Source organism: Orcinus orca, chromosome 14 (genome assembly GCF_937001465.1).
Source record: "Orcinus orca chromosome 14, mOrcOrc1.1, whole genome shotgun sequence".
NCBI lineage: Eukaryota > Metazoa > Chordata > Mammalia > Artiodactyla > Delphinidae > Orcinus > Orcinus orca.
The window spans coordinates 19,279,971-19,306,193 of record NC_064572.1 but is presented as its reverse complement, the minus strand read 5'-3'; the positions used below and the strand labels follow the sequence as shown (position 1 = coordinate 19,306,193).

The 26,223-nt window shown below is 41.3% G+C and overlaps 1 protein-coding gene across 25 annotated transcripts in view; it reads left to right on the top strand.

The window, feature by feature from the left end:
- Positions 1–26,223, top strand: part of ANK3 (ankyrin 3) — a 688,018-nt gene that overhangs the window by 622,814 nt on the left and 38,981 nt on the right. For 13 of the 25 annotated variants that reach the window (XM_049696621.1, XM_049696616.1, XM_049696615.1 and 10 more), the window contains 9 exons: positions 6,406–6,617; positions 8,410–8,617; positions 9,900–9,996; positions 10,602–10,830; positions 11,505–11,630; positions 12,400–12,522; positions 12,962–12,988; positions 14,064–14,145; positions 18,385–26,187. In XM_049696621.1, coding sequence (XP_049552578.1) covers positions 6,406–6,617; positions 8,410–8,617; positions 9,900–9,996; positions 10,602–10,830; positions 11,505–11,630; positions 12,400–12,522; positions 12,962–12,988; positions 14,064–14,145; positions 18,385–26,187 — 8,907 coding nt within the window. The remainder of the gene's footprint in view (positions 1–6,405; positions 6,618–8,409; positions 8,618–9,899; positions 9,997–10,601; positions 10,831–11,504; positions 11,631–12,399; positions 12,523–12,961; positions 12,989–14,063; positions 14,146–18,384; positions 26,188–26,223) is intronic. The other 12 variants (XM_049696626.1, XM_049696632.1, XM_049696630.1 and 9 more) reach the window with 3 other exon arrangements.

The window sequence follows — 26,223 nt, the reverse complement described above, 5'->3', positions numbered from 1 at the left end:
TCTACGCATTATGAATCACCCTGAAAGGTAAAAAGCTCTTAATATTTTTTTATGCCCTTGCCTCCTTTAATTCTATAGCTATGGAGTGGTTTAGTATATCCTTTTAAAAATAAAACTATTTTAAACTAGTAGATATTTATTGTTGCCCCATAAGCTCCTCTTCTCATATTGAAACATCCTTGAGTTGTTTTTCATGGGATTCTGTTGTCATATTTTTAATAATTTGGGTTCTGGATTTTTAAGGACAGATACAGGGTGAGAGTCTACTAAGACCTCGCTTCTCAAATGTGTCAAGTCATAAAGTCACCTGAGTTGAGTATGGAAATTTCAGGTTCCACCCCTGGCCTACCAACTCAGAATCTCCATGAGAGAAGGCTAGGAATCTCTGCTTTTAATAGGTAGCACCGGTGTTGCTTCTGATCTGGCCAGTCTGGGGCACACTCCTCTGGGAGCTAGGTTCTCTGTGGGTAGGAATATGATCCAGGCACCATGTTTGTGGTGCGCATTACTTGGTTGAGTTTATCTCTGTATGTAAAGGGTGGGAACAAAGCAAAGATTCTTGGTAATATCTTCCTGCTTCTCTGGTCTAAGTAATAGACCATTTTAAACTCCGATTAAATTCAGTCCTGGACAGAACAGTGGCGTTGTTCGTTTTTACATGATCAAACTTCATTCCTATTTGCCTGGAAATCTGACTTTTTTTGATACGCCTTTTTAGTTTACAAATAGCAATATAGCACAGTATACCGTAGTATGAATATATCATAATTTATCTAACTTCTGTTCTACGATAGCCAATAAAATCTTGTGGTAGGCGTCCAGGCCATAAGCATCCTGTAGTGACTTTACTGGTTTCACCTCTTCCTCTTCCCTCCTCACATTTACCTACTTATCCACATCATTTACTTTCTTATTTGTGCAGATATCCTAGAGTGTAATGGCCCAGCCTTCAACTGTAGCTCTTGAAAAGATTATAAACCAATATTTAGTATTAGTATTTTTATACTTCTATTAACTTTTATTCTCAGAGGAAAAAAGTTAAAAATATTTTAAGTAGACATATATACAGAATGTAATCTGGTTAAGGGAAGATATCTTTTCTCCATTTCATCATGCAGAGGCCTGGGAATATGAGTAATTCAAGAAGGTGTATGATTCTACTTAAAAAATGGGGCATGGAGACGCCAATGCCTGATATCCACACGTTAGTTATTCCGCTAGGTTAAGCCTTATCTTTAAAGTACCCATTAAAATACACATTGAAGGTCAATAATTATGCAAGTTTTAATGGTGACAGAGGAATTGCTAAAAGCTTCAAAATAGAGTACAACACAGAGGGTCCCTGAGTCACTGGCAAATCCTGAAAGACGTCAGAAATTCAGTGTGGACTTAGAAATCTGAGCTTCTCCATTTACCACTCATCTGCTGCATCTGAGGGGTACCCCCTCACCTTCTGTTTGGGGTGGCCTTAATGCTTCATCCAAGGTAAGACGGCATAAGTGTGGCCAAGCGACCTCTACTACGCCAACTGTAGTTCTTCCCAATCCACTGCTGTTAGTTTCCAGGGGTGAGACATCTGTCTCTACCTTAACTCCGCACAGATGTATGTGCACACACCCAAACACACACACAAGCAGCTGAGAAGTCCACATTATCACAATTCCTCCGAAAGATGCCTCACTCCCACCAGTACGTCCAGAATAATCTTGAGTAAACTTAATACTCACAGGATACACGCTTGTTACAGGCAGAGTTAGGAAATCTGTCTTGGTTGAAGGGTATAATTTCATGGCAGAGTCCATGTAAACTGCTTGCACTGTGTGGAGTCCTAAGTCTTTTCTAAAGGAGAACATAATCACAGGTTTGCAGCTGAAATTAAAAAAGTATCTACTTAGCTGATGGTGATGAGTTGCACAGCAGTTTAAACAAATTATCAGAACTTTTTCAGTTGCAGCATGAGTTATGAACTCCGGAAATTCAGACTTTTTTTTTTTTTTTTAATAAACTGATTTGACACTACATTTTAAATTTTATTTATTTATTTTTGGCTGTGTTGGGTCTTCGTTTCTGTGCAAGGGCTTTCTCTAGTTGTGGCGAGCGGGGGCCACTCTTCATCGCGGTGCACGGGCCTCTCACTGTCGCGGCCTCTCTTGTTGCGGAGCACAGGCTCCAGACGCGCAGGCTCAGTAGTTGTGGCTCACGGGCCTAGTTGCTCCGCGGCATGTGGGATCTTCCCAGACCAGGGCTCGAACCCGTGTCCCCTGCACTGGCAGGCAGATTCTCAACGACTGCGCCACCAGGGAAGCCCCAGACTTTTTAAAATAAGCCAAATCATGGGAAAGGAAATATACCTGCTCTGTATGGAAAACTTTTATTCTTTATCAATTGGTGAATAGGTGAAAACTTCCCCAGAATATTTTCCTGAGCAAACTTTGATTTCTTCCTGTTTTTCTATACTAGCTTTTTTGTTTTTTTTTTAATTCTTTACCTTTGTTTTCTTTTCCTTCACTAGAGACTCAGTATTTAGGTTTTGACAGAGCAGGGGGGAAGGAGATGGTTAGAAAACAAAAAGGACCAAGATTCCAGTTCCATATTTGATCTGGGGTGAACCCTATTTCTCTCCTAGTTGACAATTAATTTGGTGGTGGTTAATCTGTAAAATGAGAAGATGTCTCTGATCCAATTAGCTAACCATCCATTTTACCATTCTGCACATTTCTGTGTGGAATATGCCGCTATCTCAGCCCTGTGTCTAACAGAGGCGGCAAACGTGTTCGTAGTGGAGGGACGGTAGGCATGTGCTGTAGGTATCAGAGGAATGAAAAGAGGCTTCTGTGAGTAGCAAACAACAAAAGTAAAACCAACACCCCTCCTTGAAGTGTGGAAATCTCCCCTTTGTTTTGTAGCAACTAAAACCACCCCAGCTACATAAACCCAAAGGTAATGCTATATTATTTCCCACCCTATTCTCACCTCCAACTCCAGTTCTCAGTGTTAATAGCGTAGAAGGTTTCTTCTGCAAATTTCTCTTATAAAAACATACAAACAGGGACTTCCCTGGTGGTGCAGTGGTTAAGAATCCACCTGCCAATGCTGGGGACACGAGTTCGAGCCCTGGTCCTGGAAGATCCCACATGCCGCGGAGCAACTAAGCCTGTGTGCCACAACTACTGAGCCTGCACTCTAGAGCCTGTGTGCCACAACTACTGAGCCCACGAGCCACAACTACTGAGCCCGCGTGCCACAACTACTGAGCCCGCGTGCCACAACTACTGAAGCCTGAGTGCCTAGAGCCCGTGCTCAACAAGAGAAGCCACCACAATGAGAAGCCTGCACACTGCAACAAAGAGTAGCCCCCGCTTGCCGCAATTAGAGAAAGCCCGTGCGCAGCAACGAAGACCCAACACAGCCTAAAATAAATTAAATAAATAAATTAAAATATATATATACACAAACATACAGATTACACTTTTCCTCTAAAAAGGATGAGAAGCCCGCGCACCGCAACAAAGAGTAGCCCCCGCTTGCCGCAACTAGAGAAAGCCCGTGCGCAGCAACGAAGACCCAACGCAGCCTAAAATAAATAAATTTAAAAATATATATATATAAACATACAGATTACACTTTTCCTCTAAAAAGGATCACACTGAGCACGTTGCTGTGCCTGCTGCTTCCTTCCTGACTTTATACATGTCAACCACTACCTGCCTGGCTCCCTCCCTCCCTCCGAGCTCACCTTTCCTGTCACCTCCTCAGAGAGGTGTTTCCTGACCCTCCCCACCCCCACCCCCACCCCCCCCATCACATTCTATTTCCTCCCCTTGATTTTTTTTTCTTCCTATGTGCTCAGTGGTGTGTGCCCTTCCCCCCTTCCCCCCATTAGAATGTAATCTCCCTGTAAGCGGTGACTTTAGTTTGCTCTCTGCTGTATCCCTGGTGACTAGACGAGTGCCTGCACATAGTGGGTCGTCAGTAAATATTTGGTAAATGGACGAATCTGAATCCTCCTCGTCACTCGTTGCAGGAGTGCTGCGAGTGTGAATGAACCGTGACCTATCTAACCAAGCCCTTACTGATGGGCACGCAGGCTCTTTCAAGCTTTAGTCATTACAAGCAATGCCGCTTTGCCTGTGCTTTTGTAAGAAAGACGTCAGAGAATGGGATTGCTGGGTCCAAGGGTAGATGCGTTTTCATTTTGAGTAGAAGATGCCCAGTTACACTGTCAAAAGATTATTGCCATTCACACCCACCAGCAATGACTAAAAGCATGTTTTCCCCCAGTTTTCTCTGTAGCAGGAGATTGTATCTTGTTTGTAGCAGGAGATTGTATCTTGTTGGAATTGGTATTTCCACGTAAATTACCGAGTTTGAATATTGTAACATAAAGTTTATTGGCCGTTTTCTGTGAATCGCCTGTTTATAACATTTTGCTAGTTTCCGTTGGCTTCTCTGTCATCTTATCAACTTGTAGCTGCCGTTGATATTGAGCATATTAGTTCTTCATTTGTCATGTGTGGCTATTACCTTTCCCAGTCTACCTTTTGTCATTCAAGTTTATTATTCTTGTCATAGAAAGCTTTACATTTTTATATAGTCAGAACTGACTTTTAGGCCTCTGGGTATCCAGTTTTGAGTAGGAAAGTTTCTCCTATTGAAGGCTAAAAGGTATTCTCTTGATTTTTTTGATAATATTTTAATTTTTTAAGTAGTTAAGTCTCTTGTCCAGCTGGAATTTGTATTAATATATGATAAGACATATAGTGATTTAGCATTGTTCTTCCACATAGATGTTTGATTATGTTAACACTGTCCTTTAAATAAACTATCTTTCCCCCACTGAACTGAAGTTTAAATATGACTTTGATTTAAATATACTAAATACATTATATATAAAAGTACATATATATGACTTACACATATACTATATATATGTATATGTGTTTATGTATACACATATATAAAGTTGAATTTCTTTTTAAAAAATTATTTATTTTGGGCACGTTGGGTCTTCGTGGGCGTTTCTCTAGTTGCGGTGAGCAGGGGCTACTCTTAATTGCAGTGCACTTGCTTCTCGTTGCGGAGCACGGGCTCTAGGCGCACGAGCTTCAGTAGTTGTGGCTCGCAGGCTCTAGAGCGCAGGCTCAGCAGTTGTGACGCACGGGCTTAGTTGCTTTGCTAAGCAACTAAGTGGGTACTTCCAAGACCACGGTTTGAACCCACGTCCCCTGCACTGGCAGGCGGATTCTTAACCACTGCGCCACCAGAGAAGTCCTGATAAAGTTGAATCTATTTCTTGATTCTCTGTTTTTGTCCCCCTGACCTATTTGTCTATTATTATCTATTTCTTATATTTCTCTCTATATCTGTTTTATTGTGATACTTATAGGTTAAGTTTTCAAATCTTATAAATTCCCCCTCACAAATCTACTTTTCCAAAATACTCTTGGTTACTCTCAAATATTATTGCATACGATTTTTTTTAATGGTTTATTTCAATTAAACCTACCAGAATTCTGCATAAAGCTGGGCTTTTGAAAGAAACCCATCTGGCTGCACCACGGGAGGTAGACTGGAGCAAAGGGGAGGCGAGTGACAGGGAGACAGGCTAAGCGGTGGTGCCGGTAATCTACGCAAGTCGAAACGGCGTCTGAACGAGGGTTGGCAGGAGAGCAAGCCCTTTCCAAGACAGAATCAATGGGACTTTGACCTTTGGATGTGAAGTGTAAAGTCAGTCAGTCAAAGCTATTGGACTGGAGGACTGGGCAAAGTGTAAAATAAATCGACCAGAGTTAGGACTACAAGGCAAGAAGTAGGTCTGCAGGTGGACAGAAGGGAAGAAGATGTGTCCACTTGTAAATAGGTTGAGCTTGATGTATGAGGGCCATTGATGAGCAGACAGAAATTGGTGATGATGATACAAATCATTTGGGTAATTTTAAAATATTTTAAAGAGGTTTTCAAATGAAGTTCTAGAGCCTTTCACACATACTGAAGTGCTTACTTCTTTTTTTTTTTTCCTTACTTTCTTATGAGGCCTTACTTTTTTCTGACTCATTCTCACTTTGGGCATCTTGAGGGCAGGTTATTGTAAAGAAGCACAGAATTAAGGTATCCCTTCTTGAAGAGTAGAAATTTGTCCATATGTGGTAAAATGCCAGTTTTTGAAAATGTTTATTCCTCTTCAGTAGAAATATTTTTCTACAAATACTGTGCATGAATAGCTTTATAATATTTTTGCAAAGCTTGGTATTATTTTAAGGTCACTATAGTTTTCTCTTTATCATAAAACTGTTTATACTACTGAATCTAAATAATTTTAACTGTCAATATTACACATCAGTTTGTCTCAAGGTATTGGGTAGATAGGCTTATTCTCATGGCTTGTTCATTCATTTTTCTTTTCAGAACTTGATAGCCCAGAAGAGTTAGGGAAAAAGCGTATCTGCAGGATTATCACTAAGGATTTCCCCCAGTACTTCGCAGTGGTTTCACGGATTAAGCAGGAAAGCAATCAGATTGGTCCTGAAGGTGGAATTCTGAGCAGTACCACCGTGCCCCTCGTCCAAGCTTCTTTCCCCGAGGGTGCTTTAACCAAAAGAATTCGAGTGGGCCTCCAGGTAATGTTCACAAAGAGTTGTTCTCCTTGGTACGTGGAGAGAGCATGTGAGCATGTTCTGCTCTGAAAACTGTTGTCATGACTCATCCTTATGATATATTGCTAATCGAAGCATTTGGGCCATTTTGGGAATCATTACCCTGTTTTAAATAAAAAGTATTACGTATGAAGTTAGCGTACTGGCTTATAAGAAAAGGGACATATTTTAGGGTTTTTCTGTTTAGATGTATCACTTGGTTTCTGATGAAAGATCATTTTTTTAACCACAGGTTATTGGTCTCAGTATGTGGAGCAACAAAGCACCAAACAGCACATATACCATTAAAGAAACAAAGTATATTAGATTTGGTTTATAATATGCCACATCATAAAAATCTATAATAGTGAAACTTGCAAGCTTTCAGATTTTAGTTCAAGTAAATCATAAATGCTGGGTTTTAACCAAACCAGTTGGAACTTGTTTTGGTTTGGAAAGCTGGCTGAAAATCTTGGCAAGAATGGTCTTTCTTCCATTTATTCATTTCTGTTAGAACTTAACCAGTACTTTTTTTTCTTATTGAATAAGGAAAATAACCTGAAATAACTTAATTTGTGTTGTTACTTAATATAGTAATTAATAGTTTAACTGAAAGTTCAGTAAACATTTGGAGCTAAAGATACCACCTTACATTTCAGTAGTATGAAGTTCCCTGCAACTGTCTCCCACATTGAATATTCTACCAAATTGCAAAGAAATGAAAAGAATTGTTAGACTAGAACTGATATCCTTTGAAATCTTGTACGCCTTTTTGTTACTTAACTCTAGAAACCTCAATAAAAATTGAGGGTACAAGTTGCCTTTGTAACGTTTTACTGAACGCCCTGCATAGATTTAAAAAATACTGGACTCGGGCTTCCCTGGTGGCGCAGTGTTTGAGGGTCCGCCTGCAGATGCAGGGGACGCGGGTTCGTGCCCCGGTCCGGGAGGATCCCACATGCCGCGGAGTGGCTGGGCCCGTGAGCCATGGCCGCTGAGCCTGCGCGTCCGGAGCCTGTGCTCCACAACGGGAGAGGCCACAACAGTGAGAGGCCCGCATACCGCAAAAAAAAAAAAAATACTGGACTCAATATTTGTTGTCCTTTGGATTAGACTGAGCGGTTTCTCTGCCATGAGATCTGATATCCTGTCTCTTTCATGCAAGCCCATGCCGTCTGTGTTCTACTGGGAACATACTCTAGCTGTAGGTCCTGCTACAGTGTTAGGTTGTTTTTGTTTTTGCTTTATGCCTTCCTGAAATAGTGAGAAAGGATGAAAAAGAACGATTTTTTTTTGCCCCATAAAATTTTTTAAAAGATTTCTTTAAAATAACAAAATTTCTGGAAAGTTATGTTCTCTTCCATTTCCAAATACTGATAAACATATTAAAATGTTAAACTTGACTCAATAAAATATCTAACATAAAAAAAGACTGAAAATACCAAGTGTTGGCAAATACGTAGAAGAACAACTAGGACACTCACATCTGCTGATGAGAATAAAAACTGGTACCGCAACGAGCATTTTGGAAAACATTTTGGCAATTATGTCGTAATGGTGGTCATATGTGTACCAAATAGCAATTTGGCTCTTAGATATATAACTACCAGAAACCCATACATGTGGCCATCAGAAGGCATACACAAGAATGTTAATAGCAGAAGAAAGACATTTTTTTGGTGGTCGTTTTTGGGTTTTTTCTCCTCAGTTAAAAAGTCCACTTTCTGATAAGAGCAAAATGTCCACTTTCATTTAAGGTCCTTTCTCTTGTCTCTAGGCCCAGCCTGTTCCAGATGAAACTGTGAAAAAGATTCTTGGAAACAAAGCAACATTTAGCCCAATTGTCACTGTGGAACCCAGAAGAAGGAAATTCCATAAGCCTATCACAATGACCATTCCAGTGCCCCCGGCCTCCGGAGAAGGTGTCTCCAATGGGTACAAGGGAGACACCACACCCAATCTGCGCCTTCTCTGTAGCATTACAGGTTTGGTTAAGTTGTTGCTGTTTTTGCTATTAATGCTCTAGCATTCGCAATGATTCTGTACAAAGATGGAAAGCCTTTGAACATCCCTGCCAACATTATAAGAGTAGAAAAAAAAAAAGAATAAAACATTTTACTTGTCCATCACCTCATCTCTATTATCCCTGTAATTATTTCTTTAAGATGCTGATAGCATGACATTTTTCAGTGGTATCATTTTTCCTATTAAGTTTAGTGTTAATAGTAGTGCGTTTTTAAGGTGATTGAGGTATTATTGAATCTACTGGAGCATCTAGGTAATCTCTCGGTGACTGAGGTAACAGACCTAGCAACACCCTTTAGGCTATAGGAAATTGCATGGACTTTGGGGGAAACAGAGGCTCCCACAGAGCGCCAGGAGTAGGGAAGAGCCAAGTGAGTATATGATTCTTCTCACCTACTCTATTCACAAGTGTAATCCAATAGACTAAATATGCAGGACTTAGGTGAACACATTTTGTGATAAGCACCCGGAGTCCAGAGCTAATTCATCATTTGATTAACCTGAGTTTATAACTTAAAGATAGGTTTTCCTGTTTGTTTGTTTTTTCTGAAGAGTATTTTTAATGGCTGGTTCCCCTTATAGCCTGGAAAGTTAAATGATTCAGGAAGTATAAAATGACTTTCATTTTAACTTTCCTGATAGTTCTTGACTTCTTTAAAAAATAAAAGAATGGGCTTCCCTGGTGGAGCAGTGGTTGAGAGTCCGCCTGCCGATGCAGGGGATGCGGGTTCGTGCCCCGGTCTGGGAGGATCCCACATGCCGCAGAGCAGCTGGGCCCGTGAGCCATGGCCCCTGAGCCTGCGTGTCCGGAGCCTGTGCTCCGCAACGGGAGAGGCCACAGCAGTGAGAGGCCCGCGTACTGCCAAAAAAAAAAATAATAATAATAAATAAAAAATAAAAGAATTATACTATCTGCAACAACAAATCTTTGCACATGTAAATTGTGGCTTAAAATGAATGGCTTAAACTTGTGTGCCCCAAGTTTAAGCCATTCATTAGTATCCAGACAAACAGAAAGGTGATTTTTTTTCCTAACCTAATATTATCTTACAAGGAGGTCACTATAGGCTGGTCAAAGTATGAAAGGAGAGGAGAGAGGAGAACTATCTTTCGTCCGTGTCATTAATGAAAGTGCTGAAGTTTTGCGAGTTACTGGCTATACAGAAAGAACAGGATGACATTAAAAATTTTACAAGGAGCATCTCCCATAATAAAGTCACATATCTGGTGTTGTTCTCTCAGGGGGCACATCGCCTGCTCAGTGGGAAGACATCACAGGAACTACTCCTTTGACGTTTATAAAGGATTGTGTCTCTTTTACAACCAATGTTTCTGCCAGGTATGGAAATAAAAGGATTCCAAAAAGTACTAGGAATTATTTTTATTACCTTTTGGAAAGTAAAAATTGTTGTGCTTAATACCAGTATAATTGTTCTGTAAAATGCTGATGGTGAAGTTGGGCCTAACTCAGAAATTTTAAATTCACTTGGATGTCATTTTATCCGGTTCTCACAGGGAGCCTATAAGGTAGTAAACTTGCTTCTTAGCAATTCATAAAAACGGATAGGATCTTCCTTTCTCTCCCATTTTCCCCCATAAAATTCTTGTTCCTTCCAGAGGTGAAGTAATAAACTCTGAAGCAGGAGTAGAAAGGAAGGCTTGTCGTGGGTATGTGTTAAGAGGGGAAAAAGAATTTTATGGAAAAGAAAATAGAGGAGAAAAATTCTTAGCATTTTCTTAGCAAAAGCATAACAAATAATAAAAGTAGGGTTTCTGTATTTTATAAACAGAGTAAATATCTTTGCTGTTTGTTCAAATGAACAAGTTAATGTTTTGGTTTAGTTCCTTTATATACTCTTTGTTTTAATGGTGCATCTTTTTAAGATTTGGCTTTGACATCTCCTTATTTTTATACTTTGGATATTTTGTTTTTGTCTCCCTCAGATTTTGGCTTGCAGACTGCCATCAAGTTTTAGAAACTGTGGGGTTAGCCACACAACTGTACAGAGAATTAATATGTGTTCCATATATGGCCAAGTTTGTTGTTTTTGCCAAAATGAATGATCCTGTAGAATCCTCTCTGCGATGTTTCTGCATGACAGATGATAAAGTGGACAAAACTTTAGAGCAGCAAGAGAATTTTGAGGAAGTTGCAAGAAGCAAAGATATTGAGGTACCTTGTTTACAGCAAGTGCTGTAAACAGTTACAGCACTTTCAGTTACATTCTCCAGACATTGAGTTTTCTTTTGAGGTCCTAATACAGCATGTACTATAAATATCAAATACATTATTGATTTTAGTTTTTGTTTTAAAATGTTATACAGATTCACTCTCAAATGATTTTAAATGTCTTCGAGGTTATCTTAGTTGGTTAAAATGTAGTACCAACGAATCTAGGTCATGGTTGCGATTTTCCTGTGGCCACTTGAGTTATTTTCATGTTCACTGTCTAGACACATCACCATGATTTTCCTTTTTCAATCACTGGATAAGTATCTAAGAGTCCAAAAAAACTTTCAAACTCTATGGGTAAGTGGTTGATATCAGGCACTTTCTCAAATATGTTTAAAGTTGGTAGAATAGAAATAAATCTAGATTTATATTTGGTAGAATAGAAATAATCTATAATTCTGTCTTGTACATGTCCATGTTGCAGTTTCCAATCGCAGTTACTAATTGTGAACCGATAGAGTTATTTTTGTGGCAAATAGCACCACCAGAAGTAATTTCCCAATTACAAGACAAACGTGACATAGAAACATGTCGGTCTTTTAAGGTTATATGACTTAAAATCTCAGAATTCTTTCCATTTACCATTAAATTATGTATTTCTTTTACTCCAAAAGGTTCTGGAAGGAAAGCCTATTTATGTTGATTGTTATGGAAACCTGGCCGCACTTACCAAAGGAGGACAGCAACTTGTTTTTAACTTTTATGCTTTCAAAGAAAATAGACTGCCATTCTCCATCAAGGTAAATCACCTTCAAGAGAGACTCTGTGGATTTTCCTTTAAATGCTCTTAAAGAATAAAAAAGATTCTAATGATTTATTCAGTTGGAAATATCCCACCAAACTTAAATTCATAGGAAGAAAGTCAGATTTTTGTCCTAGTTCTACCTGAGTGTACTTTAGAGCCAGGAAAGCTTTATAATTAGTAAAAAGAGTCTCTACCTTTTAAACAGCTAAATGATCATTTATATGTAGGCAAATGTTTGTGAGACCAAGCAATCTAGAATTAACAAAATGCATCCTATCTGGACTGCTCAGTAATCAAATAATGGATGAAATCCAAATTGATTGTTCAAGTTTCATCTTTATTTCTGGTGGAACCTGGGGACATTCTGGAGAGACCATCTTCCTCCTCAGAGAACCAGAGGACACAGGAGAATTGTTTTATTGTTATTACTATTTGCTGCTGTTATCGTTGCTAAAACTGAGGCTTTGAAAGAAAGAAATGATTAGACAGGAAGAAAATACATATAACTCAGACTGTACACTGGATTGTCAGGATGAGACCAGCAGACGTAACATTCCTGTGTTTGGACTAGGAACTGGGCATTCTAAATCTTGCTAGGTTTAAATGTGACTATGTCGGCTGAGCTGTAATCGTTATCACCTTTTCCCTTTACTATTCCTGGTTCTCGAAGGGCTCCATAAAACAAACACACTTAACTCTTGTGCAGATGGGCAATCCTCAGAAAAGTCTCTTTCTGTAACTGTCAACTACCTAAATTCTTCTAGATTAGAGACACCAGCCAAGAGCCCTGCGGTCGTCTGTCTTTTCTGAAAGAACCAAAGACAACAAAAGGACTGCCTCAAACAGCTGTTTGCAACTTAAACATCACTCTGCCCGCACATAAAAAGGTATCTTTTAATACTGGCTTATTTTAACTTTCTTTCCCTGGCCTTGAAGAAGGGGGCCCTTGGTATGCAATTAAGGAATGCTTTGTAACATGATTAAAGCTCTTGAAACTCAAGTTTTATTAGTCTCTTTGTGTAGACTGACCAAGTCTTGTGACTGTGGTGTCAGATTCTTATGGTTTGTACGATTGAGTCCTCTGTTTATTGCTTCTGCTTCTGCTGGTAGTTCATAGATTTTGTTTGTTTTCAAATAATGTCACACATTAATTTGCCATGGATGTATAGCTTTGATATTTTTTGTTGGCTTCTTTTGGTTTGCTTTGCTTTCTAAAGCAGCTTGCATTTTGTGCTCCCTACTCAGTCCTTTTCATATCCTGATATTCTTTTCCCTGCTGTCCATTATAATATTCCTTGTCTCTGCAATGCATCTTGGAACCAAAAGGAGACAGAGTCAGATCAAGAGGATGAGGTAATATGAACACTTCTGCTTTTACTCTATCGGAGATAGAATAGAAATGGAACTGTATAAAAGAAGTTGCAGAGGGCTGAAGTGTGGGAAATGTATTATATTTTTGCAGATCTTAGCTTAAATGAGGTAAAGCATACTTTTCCTTAAAGAATAATTTACTCTTCCACATGTACAGAAGAGTACTTTAGTACAATCAATAGAATTAAAATCCAGCTAATGACTTAAAAAGAGGAGCTAAAGTTCTTTAAGCATTTTTTAAATGTGATAGATTGGCATGGATAAATATACGTTTGTGCATATTTTCACCTAGTATCCACTGTTATAACTTTTAAATCAAAGATGATGATAATGTATGACATTTTACATGTTTTATGTACTATAAAATATGCGCTCAGTGGCTATTGACAAATATTTGATATTCTATTTAAAGAAATTTATCTTGGCCATTTTTTAAGAGTATAATTGTTCAATTAAATTTTAAATAAACTTTTTCTTATAAGTTATCTCCTAGTATTTCTCCAAGTTATCAGACCACTGGAATTTTAAAACTCACACCTCAGTAATAATAAATAGAATCAGTAGCCTTAAGACTCAGTAACATTACTTCAGTAAAACCATTAACCTCTTTTTAATCTCCTCGTCTACATTTTATGCCTATTAACATATAGAAACAACAGCAGTAATCATAATAATAAACTTTGTGTGCCTTTTTTTCCTTGAATGTACTCACAACGAGTGAGTGTACATCATGATATATGTGCTTTCAATACGAACAAATTTGGGAAAATTTACTGCTCAGCATCAGAAGTCTCTGTAGTGCTTGTCTTTTATTTGTAGTTCCCTGTAGTCTGCTGTGTTGGTGCTCTTATATTTTGCTAAATGATGGTTATTTGGCTAAGAATTGGGGTGGGGTTGTAGAACCACAGTAGGAAATTAGCGTTTCCCTGAGGAAAATCCGTAAGAAGAAAAATAAGGATAAACAAGATATCAACATGCCATTCTACAGAATGTTTCAAAATGATGAAAATGTCACAAGGAAGTGGAACATAATCTTCCTCTTTTTTTTCTTTTCCAGAACGAGAAAACGGATAGACGACAGAGCTTTGCATCGTTGGCTTTACGTAAGCGCTACAGCTACTTGACTGAGCCTGGAATGAGTGAGTTTCCTAACACACTTACTAATCTATGTGGATTTTTATAAGAAGAGACATTTTTTCTATACTAACTGAACTTTGGGGTCATGTGAAAACCCAATGGCAGAAGAAAATTGCCGGTGGGAAAACTTTATCATGAGATCTAAGTAATATATTGTATATAGTTGGAGATGTGAGGTACAAACACCCCCAGATCGTAGCTTTAAAAGTGTTTTTAAGCCAGTAGCTATTTTTTTTTAAATTAGAAACATCTATCACTTGAATTTGAAAACCTTGATTTTACCTTGGTAGTTAACTGTGTTAGGAGATAATGTTGTACCAAGGTTGCTTTAAATCCGTGCTCAAAAGAGAAAATATTTACTTTCATCCATGTGGGACGGTATAAAGGATGATAAAGTAACTCTGGTCATCTCATTTTTCTTAATATAGGTAGGTCATTATATCTTAGTCCTGATTCCTTTTTGTCCCAGTTGGCAAGAATTATATTTTCCTACCTTCTTGAGGTAGCACTTGTTTACTGATTTCTGTTTCCTCCCTCCCTCTCTCTCTCCCCTTCCCTCTGCTCTTTATTAAATATCAGCTCTAAGGCTGGCCTTCACTAGACGGGTTAAACCCTTTTCTTCTCTCAGTGATTGTTTTGGTCCATTGTTAACTGGCTTGCAAGTATCAAGGCATAGGTTCATTCAGTCATATTCGTTCGTTCTCTCTGTCTCCCTCCCCCCTCCCTGTGTTTCCCTCATCCTTATGTTTATCACCTCTGGTGATCACTGCCTTCAAGATAACCCTCTCCACCAACAGGAACTAAGAATGCTGAGAGCAGCAGTGTGTTTGACCGATGTAGCATGGTGCCACTTGAACCATCAGAGGAGGATTTATACAAAAATTATTTTTAAATTAGTGAATCATTTCTAGCTGCTTCCCATTACTCACAGTTACTTGAATTCAGGGAGGATTGGAAATTTACCAGTAAGAACCACAACTCTGGTTTTTCCCATCTTTCCTGAATTCTTGTTTCTGTGGGCCAACATAGCATATTAAATGTGCAGCAGGAAACTACTCTACTACTTCGCTCAGGTGGTCTTAGCATAATCTTCTGCAGTCTAGCTCCTGGAGTACATACTAGGGAAGCTTTTATATTCAGACACAAAATGGGGAGCATAAGAGAAAGGAAACCCAACCACTCTCATGAATGTTCTTCCAGATCTTTTTTTCCTCTAGCATAAATGTCTAAATCTTTCCAAAACCATAAGAGCTGAAATTAACTCCCATTATGCTACAAAGCAGGGAACGTATGTGTGTATGTAACTAGATGGTTTTTCAATACAACTGAATCTCCTGGGTGGAAGTTTTCCTCGGGATACTCTTTTGCCCCAAAGCTAAGGTTCTCATGGTGTGGATGCTTGGCACTCCCAGGCAGTAGCCTTGAGCTTTGGACAGTCTCCATGGACCAGCTACTTGAGGTTGGGGTACCTCTGGGCAGGCAAGCTCCTATCCGATTTTGGTCCCTAAGGTATTTGTTTGGGGAATATATGAGTTGTAAGGTCAGGTGTGTGTGCTGAGACAATTGAATTTTTCCCACCTCTGAAAGGGTTGCTACTTCTTGGTTAGCTTCAGTTAAGGTAACTGTAGTTTGTCTTCCTTGACTTTTGATAGAAGGAAGAGGGTACTTTTCTCTCTGTTTTACGAGAGGGAGCATAATGGTGGACAGAAGAATGGGAAGAACTAAGAAAGGACTAAAAGAAAACCTAAGGAAATGTTATGGCCCCTGAATTGGTGTTAGAACTCCAAGTGAAGGCAGCTTTTCCTGTACTACCCTGTCCTTTCCAACGCCCCCCTCCAGAAAAAAGATTCTGCTGTAATTCAGTGCCTGACACCCAGAATTCCCTTTGTTATAAAGGGTATCACAAAATATGTATCATTAAAGCATAAAATATGTAACTAATCAGTAAATTGGTTGCTTCGTGCAAAGTATAAAACCCTAGATGTGGTTCAGAAGACTGCTCTGCTTGGTGAAGCCAGACTTCAGTGGTAAAGGAGAGATGCTTTGCCAGTTTCTGGTAGTTATAAAAATAAGTTCTCTTGAGCCATTAAACGGAGCCCAAGTCACTGAATTGAAGGAATCCCCAAACCTTCCATTTGCAGTGTGGTGTTTCCAAAATTAAGCCAATGTGGAGAATTGTGACTAGGAGGGGTAATGAATGGGTGAGTTTTTTCCTTAGTTCTTCCACTTTTCTTTAGAATAATATGTAAGCCTAGAAAAGGATATGTTCTGAATGTTTGAATTTAAATGTGCACCAGGAATGAAAATCTTCACCCTTGTGGGAGTCGCTGTTAATCCAAGGACTGGATTGTAGCAATGGCACGAGCACAGCATGAAGAGCGTAAAGATGAAGCAGATTCTCATTTCCTCTTCGAGTTTCACTCTTATTCTGAACACCAGTGCTTTCTGGAAGCGAAACTCTACTCAACTTTGACATAGAACGTTAGCCCTTGGCAGGCATTCCGAACCTCTGTGACCAGCTCAGTTTGTTTCCTAGAACTGTAGAAGTAGAGAGGACTCAGTGTGTGCTTGCTCTCCCCCAGCGAGGGTGCTTACCTCATTCGTATGTTTCTTATCCCATTGCCAGAAGAATGCTGGTACTAAATCCATCCTTCCTGGTGGTAGGTCTGCCTCATGGTTGCGCCAGTGTTCGAGGTATCCATGAGTCCCAAGAATATTCTGGGAAGGAACCAGAATTGGTCCCTTTGCTATCGATAAAATACATACACGGATATATACCGTATCCTACTGTAGAGAGTTAAATAGGGGGTGTTAAAAATATGACTGCTTTTAAGATTTCCCCCATGATACCTTTTGAGAATTAGAAGTAAATGGATTAGGAAAAATATCTGAGATAAACTATGTGCTTTTATCCGTAATGAAGACAACACCAGACATGGATATATTCAGTTGCAGATGGATTTTTCATATGCAGTATTAAATATTTTCCTTAAAAATCTCAAAAGGGGACTTCCCTGGCGGTCCTGTGGTTAAAAGACTCCGCACTTCCACTTTACGGGGCACGAGTTTGATCCCTGGTCAGGGAACTAAAGATCCCACAAGTTGCGAGGGGCGGCCAAAAAAAAAAAAAAAAAAAATCTCAAAAGGTACCAAGACTTCACATCTCATGGAAAAAGTGTACTCTTCTTTCTAAATACTCTTGTGAAAGTGTTTTTAAAGTTTACACATTGTGCATAATATGGCATAAAAATTGTATTACTTCTTTGGCTCGTTTGCCGTGATATATCGCGCATGAGAAAATGTTTTCAGTTGCTTTGCTTGCTTATGGTAACCATGAACCATATTTCTGGTTTTCTTTCCCCCCTTTGTGTGTGCGTACACATGCATTCTAAAATCATTTCATGTTACGTTCCTTTTTTCCTCACCAAAAGGAATATACTGCATGGAAAAGATAAATGCAAACATTCCTTTTGTTTTTTTTTTTCTTTTAAAATTCTGACTCAGAAAACTTCTTGCTCTTATTGGCTTTTTACGGGTGTGAAGCATAACCGAGTTGTGCATGGAAGATACAGATTTAAAATCCAGTGGCTTCACAGTTTGCACATCAGTTGCCTGTCACTTAAAAGTTATTTTGGATCCTGCATGAAATAGACTTGAGTGGTTTTCTAAAATAAGAGTTTTAGACATTTCATGTATAGCTACGCACATTGATGTGGTTCTAAGTAGGTGCAATCTGTATCACCGAGAGGTCCAAGGAGATGGAACATTAGAACTTACTAAAATGAGAGTTATATGGTTGCACGAAACAAACATGTACCTATATGGGCAAAACAGAACGGCTACTGATATTTCAAAACCAGCACATAAGAAAGTCAATAGGAAGTAAGGGAATAGTTTTTCCATTGTGGTTATTTTTCTCATCATCGTTTCCTTGTGTTTTTTGTTTTTTTTGTTTTTTTTCACTGTTGGCCTATTTGGTTGCAACGTGCTTTTTCTGTCTTTTCATTTCACACTGCTCTGTGTTTTACTTAGTTTTGTTTTTAACTTTGGATTAGTTATGTCTGTAGCAATTTTTTTTTCCTCTTAATTGTTCCTTTTGCCTCTTCCATTCTAAATCATGCAAACAATTGTACTTGCTTTTGTAATATTTCAAAGTTTACTGACCAATTTTTTTCTCTGGTCTCTCTGTTTCTCAACCATTTTTGTTGATTTTTGTGTTTGATTTCATTTTAAAATTTAAGAAACAGTTGAACGGAGCGCAGGACCAACGAGATCCCTCCCCACCACTTACTCATACAAGCCATTCTTTTCTGCAAGAGCATACCAGTCCTGCACAGCAGCTCCGATGACAGTGCCCGGGCCGGCCACGTCAGGCTTCACTTCCTTATCAAGTTCCTCCTCTAATACGCCATCAGCTTCTCCATTAAAATCAATATGGTCTGTTTCGACTCCTTCTCCAATCAAATCCACGTTAGGCGCATCAACTACATCTTCGGTTAAATCCATTAGTGATGTGGCATCTCCAATTAGATCCTTTCGGACAATTTCTTCGCCAATAAAAACAGTGGTGTCACAGTCTCCATACAATATCCAAGTTTCCTCTGGTACCCTGGTTAGAGCTCCCACAGTCACGGAGGCCTCGCCTTTAAAGGGGCTGGCATCCAATTCTACGTTTTCCTCTCGAACGTCCCCGGTGACTACAGCAGGATCTCTTTTGGAGAGGTCGTCCATTACCATGACACCCCCTGCTTCCCCCAAATCAAACATTAATATGTATTCCTCGAGTCTGCCATTTAAGTCAATTATCACATCCACAGCACCGCTAATATCTTCACCTTTAATGTCAGTGGTGTCTCCAGCTAAATCAACAGCTGATATCATTTCATCAGCTAAAGTTACGATGGCCTCTTCTCTCTCATCACCCGTGAAACAGATGCCTGGACACGCAGAGGTAGCATTAGTCAACGGATCTATTTCCCCTCTGAAATACCCATCATCTTCAACTTTAATTAACGGATGCAAAGCCACTGCCACGTTACAGGAAAAAATTGCTACAGCTACACACTCTGTGAGCTCTGTGGTTAATGGAGCCACTGACGCAGTTGAGAAAGTGTTCCCGACCACCACAGCAATGCCGTTTTCCCCACTCAGGTCATATGTTTCTCCAGCACCATCAGCTTTTCAGTCTCTAAGAACTCCTTCTGCAAGTGCACTCTATACATCCCTCGGGTCGTCGATATCTGCAACTACCTCATCTGTAACTTCATCAGTAATAACAGTGCCAGTATACTCTGTAGTCAATGTTTTGCCGGAACCAGCATTAAAGAAACTTCCAGACTCTAATTCACTTACAAAATCAGCAGCAGCCTTGCTGTCGCCCATTAAAACATTGACTACGGAGACACTTCCTCAGCCCCATTTCAATCGAACTTCATCTCCAGTTAAGTCATCTTTGTTCCTTGCACCATCTGCCCTCAAGCTGTCTACGCCATCTTCTCTGTCTTCCAGTCAGGAGATACTAAAAGACGTGGCTGAAATGAAGGAGGACCTAATGCGGATGACTGCAATACTCCAAACAGACGTGCCTGAGGAGAAGCCATTCCAACCTGAGCTCCCCAAAGAAGGGAGAATCGACGACGAAGAACCTTTCAAAATTGTCGAGAAAGTGAAGGAAGACTTAGTGAAAGTTAGTGAAATCCTTAAAAAGGATGTCTGTGTGGATAACAAGGGACCATCCAAATCACCAAAGAGTGACAACGGACATTCTCCCGAAGACGACTGGACAGAATTCAGTTCAGAAGAAATAAGAGAGGCAAGACAACAGGCTGCTGCGAGCCATTCTCCATCTCCGCCAGAGAGAGCGCAAGTTAAGGCAAAGGCTGCCTCTGACAAGGATTATAACTTGACCCAAGTTATCGATTACCTAACAAATGATATCGGGAGTAGTTCACTGACGAACTTCAAGTACAAGTTTGAGGATGCCAAGAAGGATGGTGAAGAGAGACAGAAACGAATTTTAAAACCAGCAATCGCCCTGCAGGAACACAAACTCAAAATGCCTCCAGCCTCCATGAGGTCTTCCACCTCCGAGAAGGAGTTATGTAAGATGGCCGATTCCTTCTTTGGAACAGATACTATTTTAGAGTCTCCAGATGACTTTTCTCAACATGACCAAGATAAAAGTCCCTTGTCTGACAGTGGCTTTGAAACAAGAAGTGAGAAAACACCTTCAGCCCCACAAAGCGCTGAAAGCACTGGTCCCAAACCACTTTTTCAGGAAGTCCCCATCCCTCCGGTCATTACAGAAACGAGAACTGAAGTGGTTCATGTTATCAGGAGCTATGAGCCCTCAGCTGGAGAGGCTCCCCCGTCCCAACCAGAGGAGCCCATGTCACCCAAACCGTCACCTACGTTTATGGAGCTGGAACCAAAGCCCACCGCTTCTAGTATTAAAGAAAAAGTCAAAGCGTTTCAAATGAAAACCAGTAGCGAAGAAGACGACCACAGTCACGTTCTGGGCAAAGGCATGCGTGTTAAAGAAGAGACTCACATAACCACGACCACCAGAATGGTTTATCATTCTCCACCAGGCAGTGAAGGCGCCTCTGAGAGAATTGAAGAAACCATGTCAGTCCACGACATCATGAAGGCCTTTCAGTCCGGGCGAGACCCTTCCAAAGAGCTGGCAGGTCTGTTTGAACATAAGTCGGCAGTGTCCCCAGACGTTCACAAGTCTGCTGCTGAAACCTCAGCCCAGCACGCAGAGAAGGACAACCAAATGAAACCCAAACTGGAGCGTATAATAGAAGTCCACATCGAAAAAGGTAACCAAGCTGAGCCCACTGAAGTCATTATTAGAGAAACCAAAAAGCATCCCGAAAAGGAAATGTATGTATATCAGAAAGACTTATCCGGGGGAGATATTAACCTAAAAGATTTTCTGCCAGAAAAACACGATGCTTTTCCTTGTTCAGAGGAACAGGGTCAGCAAGAAGAAGAAGAACTCACTGCTGAAGAGTCGTTGCCTTCTTATCTGGAGTCTTCCAGAGTAAACACTCCCGTGTCCCAAGAAGAAGATAGTCGCCCTAGTTCTGCTCAGCTCATATCTGATGACTCTTATAAAACACTGAAGCTTTGGAGTCAGCACTCAATAGAATACCATGACGATGAGTTGTCAGAACTAAGAGGGGAATCTTACAGGTTTGCTGAGAAAATGCTTCTGTCAGAAAAGCTAGATGTGTCTCATTCTGATACCGAGGAATCAGTTACAGACCATGCGGGACCCCCTAGCTCAGAGTTACAGGGGTCTGATAAGCGGGCCAGAGAAAAAGTAGTCACTGCCCCCAAAAAAGAAATTCTCTCCAAAATCTATAAAGATGTGTCTGAAAATGGTGTAGGTAAAGTGTCTAAGGATGAGCATTTTGATAAAGTGACAGTGTTGCACTATTCTGGCGATGTTAGTAGTCCAAAACATGCCATGTGGATGCGCTTTGCTGAGGACAGATTAGACAGAGGTAGAGAGAAGTTGATATACGAAGATAGGGTGGACAGGACCGTGAAGGAAGCTGAAGAAAAACTGACTGAAGTGTCACAGTTTTTTCGTGACAGAACCGAAAAGCTCAATGATGAACTGCAGTCCCCAGAGAAAAAGCCACACCCTAGGAATGGCAAAGAATACTCATCTCAAAGCTCTACCGGTAGCAGCCCTGAGAAAGCACTGCTGACAGAACTGCTGGCCAACAGTGACGAGTGGGTCAAGGCGAGGCAGCGTGGCTGTGACAGACAAGGCTTCCCCAGAGCCGACGAGAAGGACGCAGTCAGTCTGCCCAGCAGCCCGGAGGTGGTTCCTTCCCAACAGACTGAGGATAGCAAGTCCACGGAGGAAGGCAAAGGAAGTCGTTCACAGAGCAAAGAATCAGAAGGGCCCCAGTCTGGGTTTCAGCTCAAACAATCGAAACTCAGTTCCATTAGATTAAAATTTGAACAAGGCGCGCAGGCCAAAAGTAAGGACGTTTCTCAAGAAGACACAAAGCCGGATGGCCAATCCAGAATCCCAGTTAAAAAAATCCAGGAGAGCAAGCTACCTGTCTACCAAGTGTTCGCTAGAGAGAAACAGCAGAAGGCCATAGACCCTTTGGATGAAAGTGTCCCTATGCAAAAAGATCTTACAGTATTCAGAGCTAAAGATGAGCATGTCCAGAGCCATGAAACGGTTGTAAATGATTTTGGCTCTGATGATGTGAAAAAACAGAGAACTGAAATCTCAAGTAAAGCAATGCCTGACTATTTTTCTGAGCAACAGCCTAAGGACTTGGCATGTCACGTAACCGCAGAATTAGCAACCAAGGGACCATGGGACAAAAAGGTCTTTAGAACGTGGGAAAGTCCTGGAGCCACTAACAATAAGTCGCAGAAAGAGAAACTTTCGCATGTACTTGTTCATGATGTAAGAGAGAATCACGTTGGTCACCCTGAGAGTAAAACTGTTGATCAGAGGGATGAATTTCTGTCTGTGACTGAGAGAGAACACAAATTGTTAACAAATGGCTCTCTCTCAGAAATTAAGGAAATGACTGTAAAATCTCCCTCCAAAAAAGTCTTATACAGGGAATACGGTGTTAAAGACGGGGAACATCCAGGTGGATCTCTTGACCAACCTTCCAGGAGAAGTGAGAGCTCGGCAGTGTCGCACATCCCAGTCAGGGCTGCGGAGGAAAGGAGAACGCCGTCTTCTGACATTCCCGATGGTTTTTGCAAGCAGTCGACATTTCCAAAACATGAACTATCACAAAAGTTATCCCACTCAAGTATGAGTAAAGAGACAGCTGAGATACAGCACTTTAATGCTACAGAAGATGAAAAAGTTACCTATTCAGAAATCAGCAAAGTTTCCAAACGTCAGAGTTACGTAGGCTTATGCCCGCCTCTCGATGAAACCGAGCTCTCCCCGACCAAGTCTCCTGATTCTCTAGAGTTTAGCCCAGGAAAGGAATCGCCCTCTAGTGATGTACTCGACCACAGTCCCATTGATGGATTGGAAAAAGTTGCACCACTGGCCCAGACGGAGGGAGGGAAAGAGATAAAAACTTTACCTGTTTATGTCAGTTTTGTACAGGTGGGGAAGCAGTATGAAAAGGAGATACAACAAGGAGGTGTAAAAAAAATCATAAGTCAGGAATGTAAGACGGTACAAGAGACCAGGGGGACCTTTTATACAACTAGACAGCAAAAGCAACCCCCTTCTCCCCAGGCTAGTCCCGAAGATGATACTCTAGAGCAAGTGTCCTTTCTAGACAGCTCTGGGAAAAGCCCTTTAACCCCAGAGACGCCCAGTTCAGAGGAAGTGAGTTATGAATTTACATCTAAGACACCCGACTCGCTTATAGCTTATATACCAGGCAAACCCAGCCCAATTCCCGAGGTTTCGGAGGAATCTGAGGAGGAGGGACAGGCCAGGTCAGCCTCCTTACAGCAGACTGCAGTGGAGGAGACGGCAGCAGTCGGGCGCCACACGCCTAGCAGTGTGAGCACAGACTCTAACCAAAGACTCAGAGCTAACAGGGTTGCCTACATTGAATTTCCCCCTCCTCCACCGCTGGATGCAGACCAGATGGAGTCCGATAAGAAACATCCTTATCTCCCTGAAAGAGAGGTTGACATGATTGAAGTCAGTCTGCAAGACGAGCATGACAAGTACCGGCTGGCGGAACCAGTCATCAGGGTGCAGCCACCTTCCCCAGTTCCTCCTGGGGCGGACATCAGTGACTCCAGCGATGACGAATCCCTTTATCAACCAGTCCCGGTCAAAAAATACACCTTCAAGTTAAAAGAGGTCGACGACGAACAAAAAGAAGTGACAAAATCCAAAGCCTCCGCTGAAAAGGCTTCCACCCAGAAAGAATCAGAAATGAATGGATCTGGAAAAGATACTGAATTTGGCCTTGGCCTTGATTCACCTCAGAATGAAACGGCCCAGAATGGGAACAACGACCAGTCCATCACAGAGTGTTCCATTGCCACCACGGCAGAGTTTTCTCACGATACAGATGCCACAGAGATCGACTCTCTGGACGGCTACGACCTGCAAGATGAAGATGACGGCTTGACAGAGAGTGATTCTAAATTCCCAAGTCAAACCCTGGAGCTGAAGAAAGATGTCTGGAACACGGAGGGCATTCTGAAGCCAGCTGATCGCTCCTTTAGCCAAAGCAAGTTGGAAGTTATCCAGGAGGAGGAGGGAAGGGTGGGGCCAGATGAAGAGAAGCCACCTTCCAAAAGCCCTTCATCTGAAAAGACTCCCGCTAAGACTGATCAGAAGTCGGGGGCCCAGTTTTTCACACTAGAAGGCAGACATCCTGACAGATCAGTGTTTCCTGATACTTATTTCAGTTACAAAGTAGATGAAGAATTTGCCACTCCTTTTAAGACAGTAGCTACCAAAGGTCTAGATTTTGACCCCTGGTCTAATAACCGAGGGGATGATGACGTTTATGACAGTAAATCACGGGAAGACGAAACTAAGCCATTTGGTCTGGCTGTGGAAGACCGCTCTCCAGCCACCACCCCTGATACAACGCCAGCCCGAACGCCAACTGACGAAAGTACCCCTACTAGTGAGCCTAACCCCTTCCCATTTCATGAAGGAAAAATGTTTGAGATGACTCGCAGTGGTGCAATTGACATGAGCAAGAGGGATTTTGTGGAAGAGAGGCTCCAATTTTTCCAGATTGGTGAGCATACTTCTGAAGGGAAGTCAGGGGACCCGGGGGAAGGGGATAAAAGTACAGTCACTGCCATACCACAGCCACAGGCAGGGGACACCACTGTAGAAACCAATCTAGAGGGAAATGTAGAGGCACCTACAGTGGAACCTAACCCCAGCATCCCGACCAGCGGAGAGTGTCAGGAAGGCACATCCGGTAGCGGCTCCCAGGAGAAAGCAGCAGCAGCGGCCACTAACACCTCTAAACTTGACCCCAAGTTGCGCACGCCTATAAAGATGGGAATTTCTGCGTCCACCATGACCTTGAAGAAAGAAGGCCCTGGAGAAGTGACAGATAAGATAGAAGCTGTGATGACCAGTGGTCAGGGATTAGAGAATGAACCTGTAACAGTGATTTCAAATACAGCCGATAGCCACATGGGCGTTAGGCCCCAAGAAAAACATGATTTTCAAAAAGATAACTTTAATAACAACAACAATTTGGATTCTTCCACTATACAGACAGATAACATTACAAGTCACGTAGTTCTGACAGAACATTCTGCACCCACTTGTACCACAGAGAGAGCTAATCCAGTGAAAAGCTCATCAGGAAAAAGGACAGGGGTACTGCAAGGACACTGTGTGAGAGAGAAACAGAAAGTTCTCGGAGAGCAGCAAAAGACAAAGGAATCAATAGGGATTAGGCGAAAATCCAAACTTCCCATAAAGGCCACTTCACCAAAAGATCTCTTCCCACCAGATCATATGCCAAACATTCATGTGAGTAAAATGAAGCAGGTTAGTCAATCTGAGAAAACCAAAACCCTTACTGCTTCTTCACGTGTAGATGTAAAGTCCAGAATTCCAGTGAAGAATACACACAGGGAAAACACAGGTTCAGTTAGAAAACCGTGTGCTACACAAAAGCAGGGGCAGCCAGACAGAGGCAAGGCCAAACAGCTTCCATCCAAGTTGCCAGTAAAGGTAAGATCCACCTGTGTCACCACCGTCACCACCACCACCACCACCACCACCACAGTTAAAGTTAGGAAAAGTCAGCTTAAGGAAGTATGTAAACACTCCATTGAATATTTTAAGGGAATTAGTGGTGAGACCTTAAAGCTTGTGGACCGCCTCTCGGAAGAAGACAAAAAGATGCAGTCCGAGTTGTCCGATGAGGAAGACAGTACCTCGAGAAACACGTCGTTGTCCGAGACTTCCCGGGGTGGCCAGCCTTCGGTTACAGCGAAGTCTGCTAGAGATAAGAAAACAGAGGCAGCACCTTTAAAATCAAAGAGTGAAAAGGCCGGCAGTGAGAAATGGAGCAGTAGGAGGACTGGTGAGAATGAAGGCAGTCAGGTCTCTCGAGCACTCT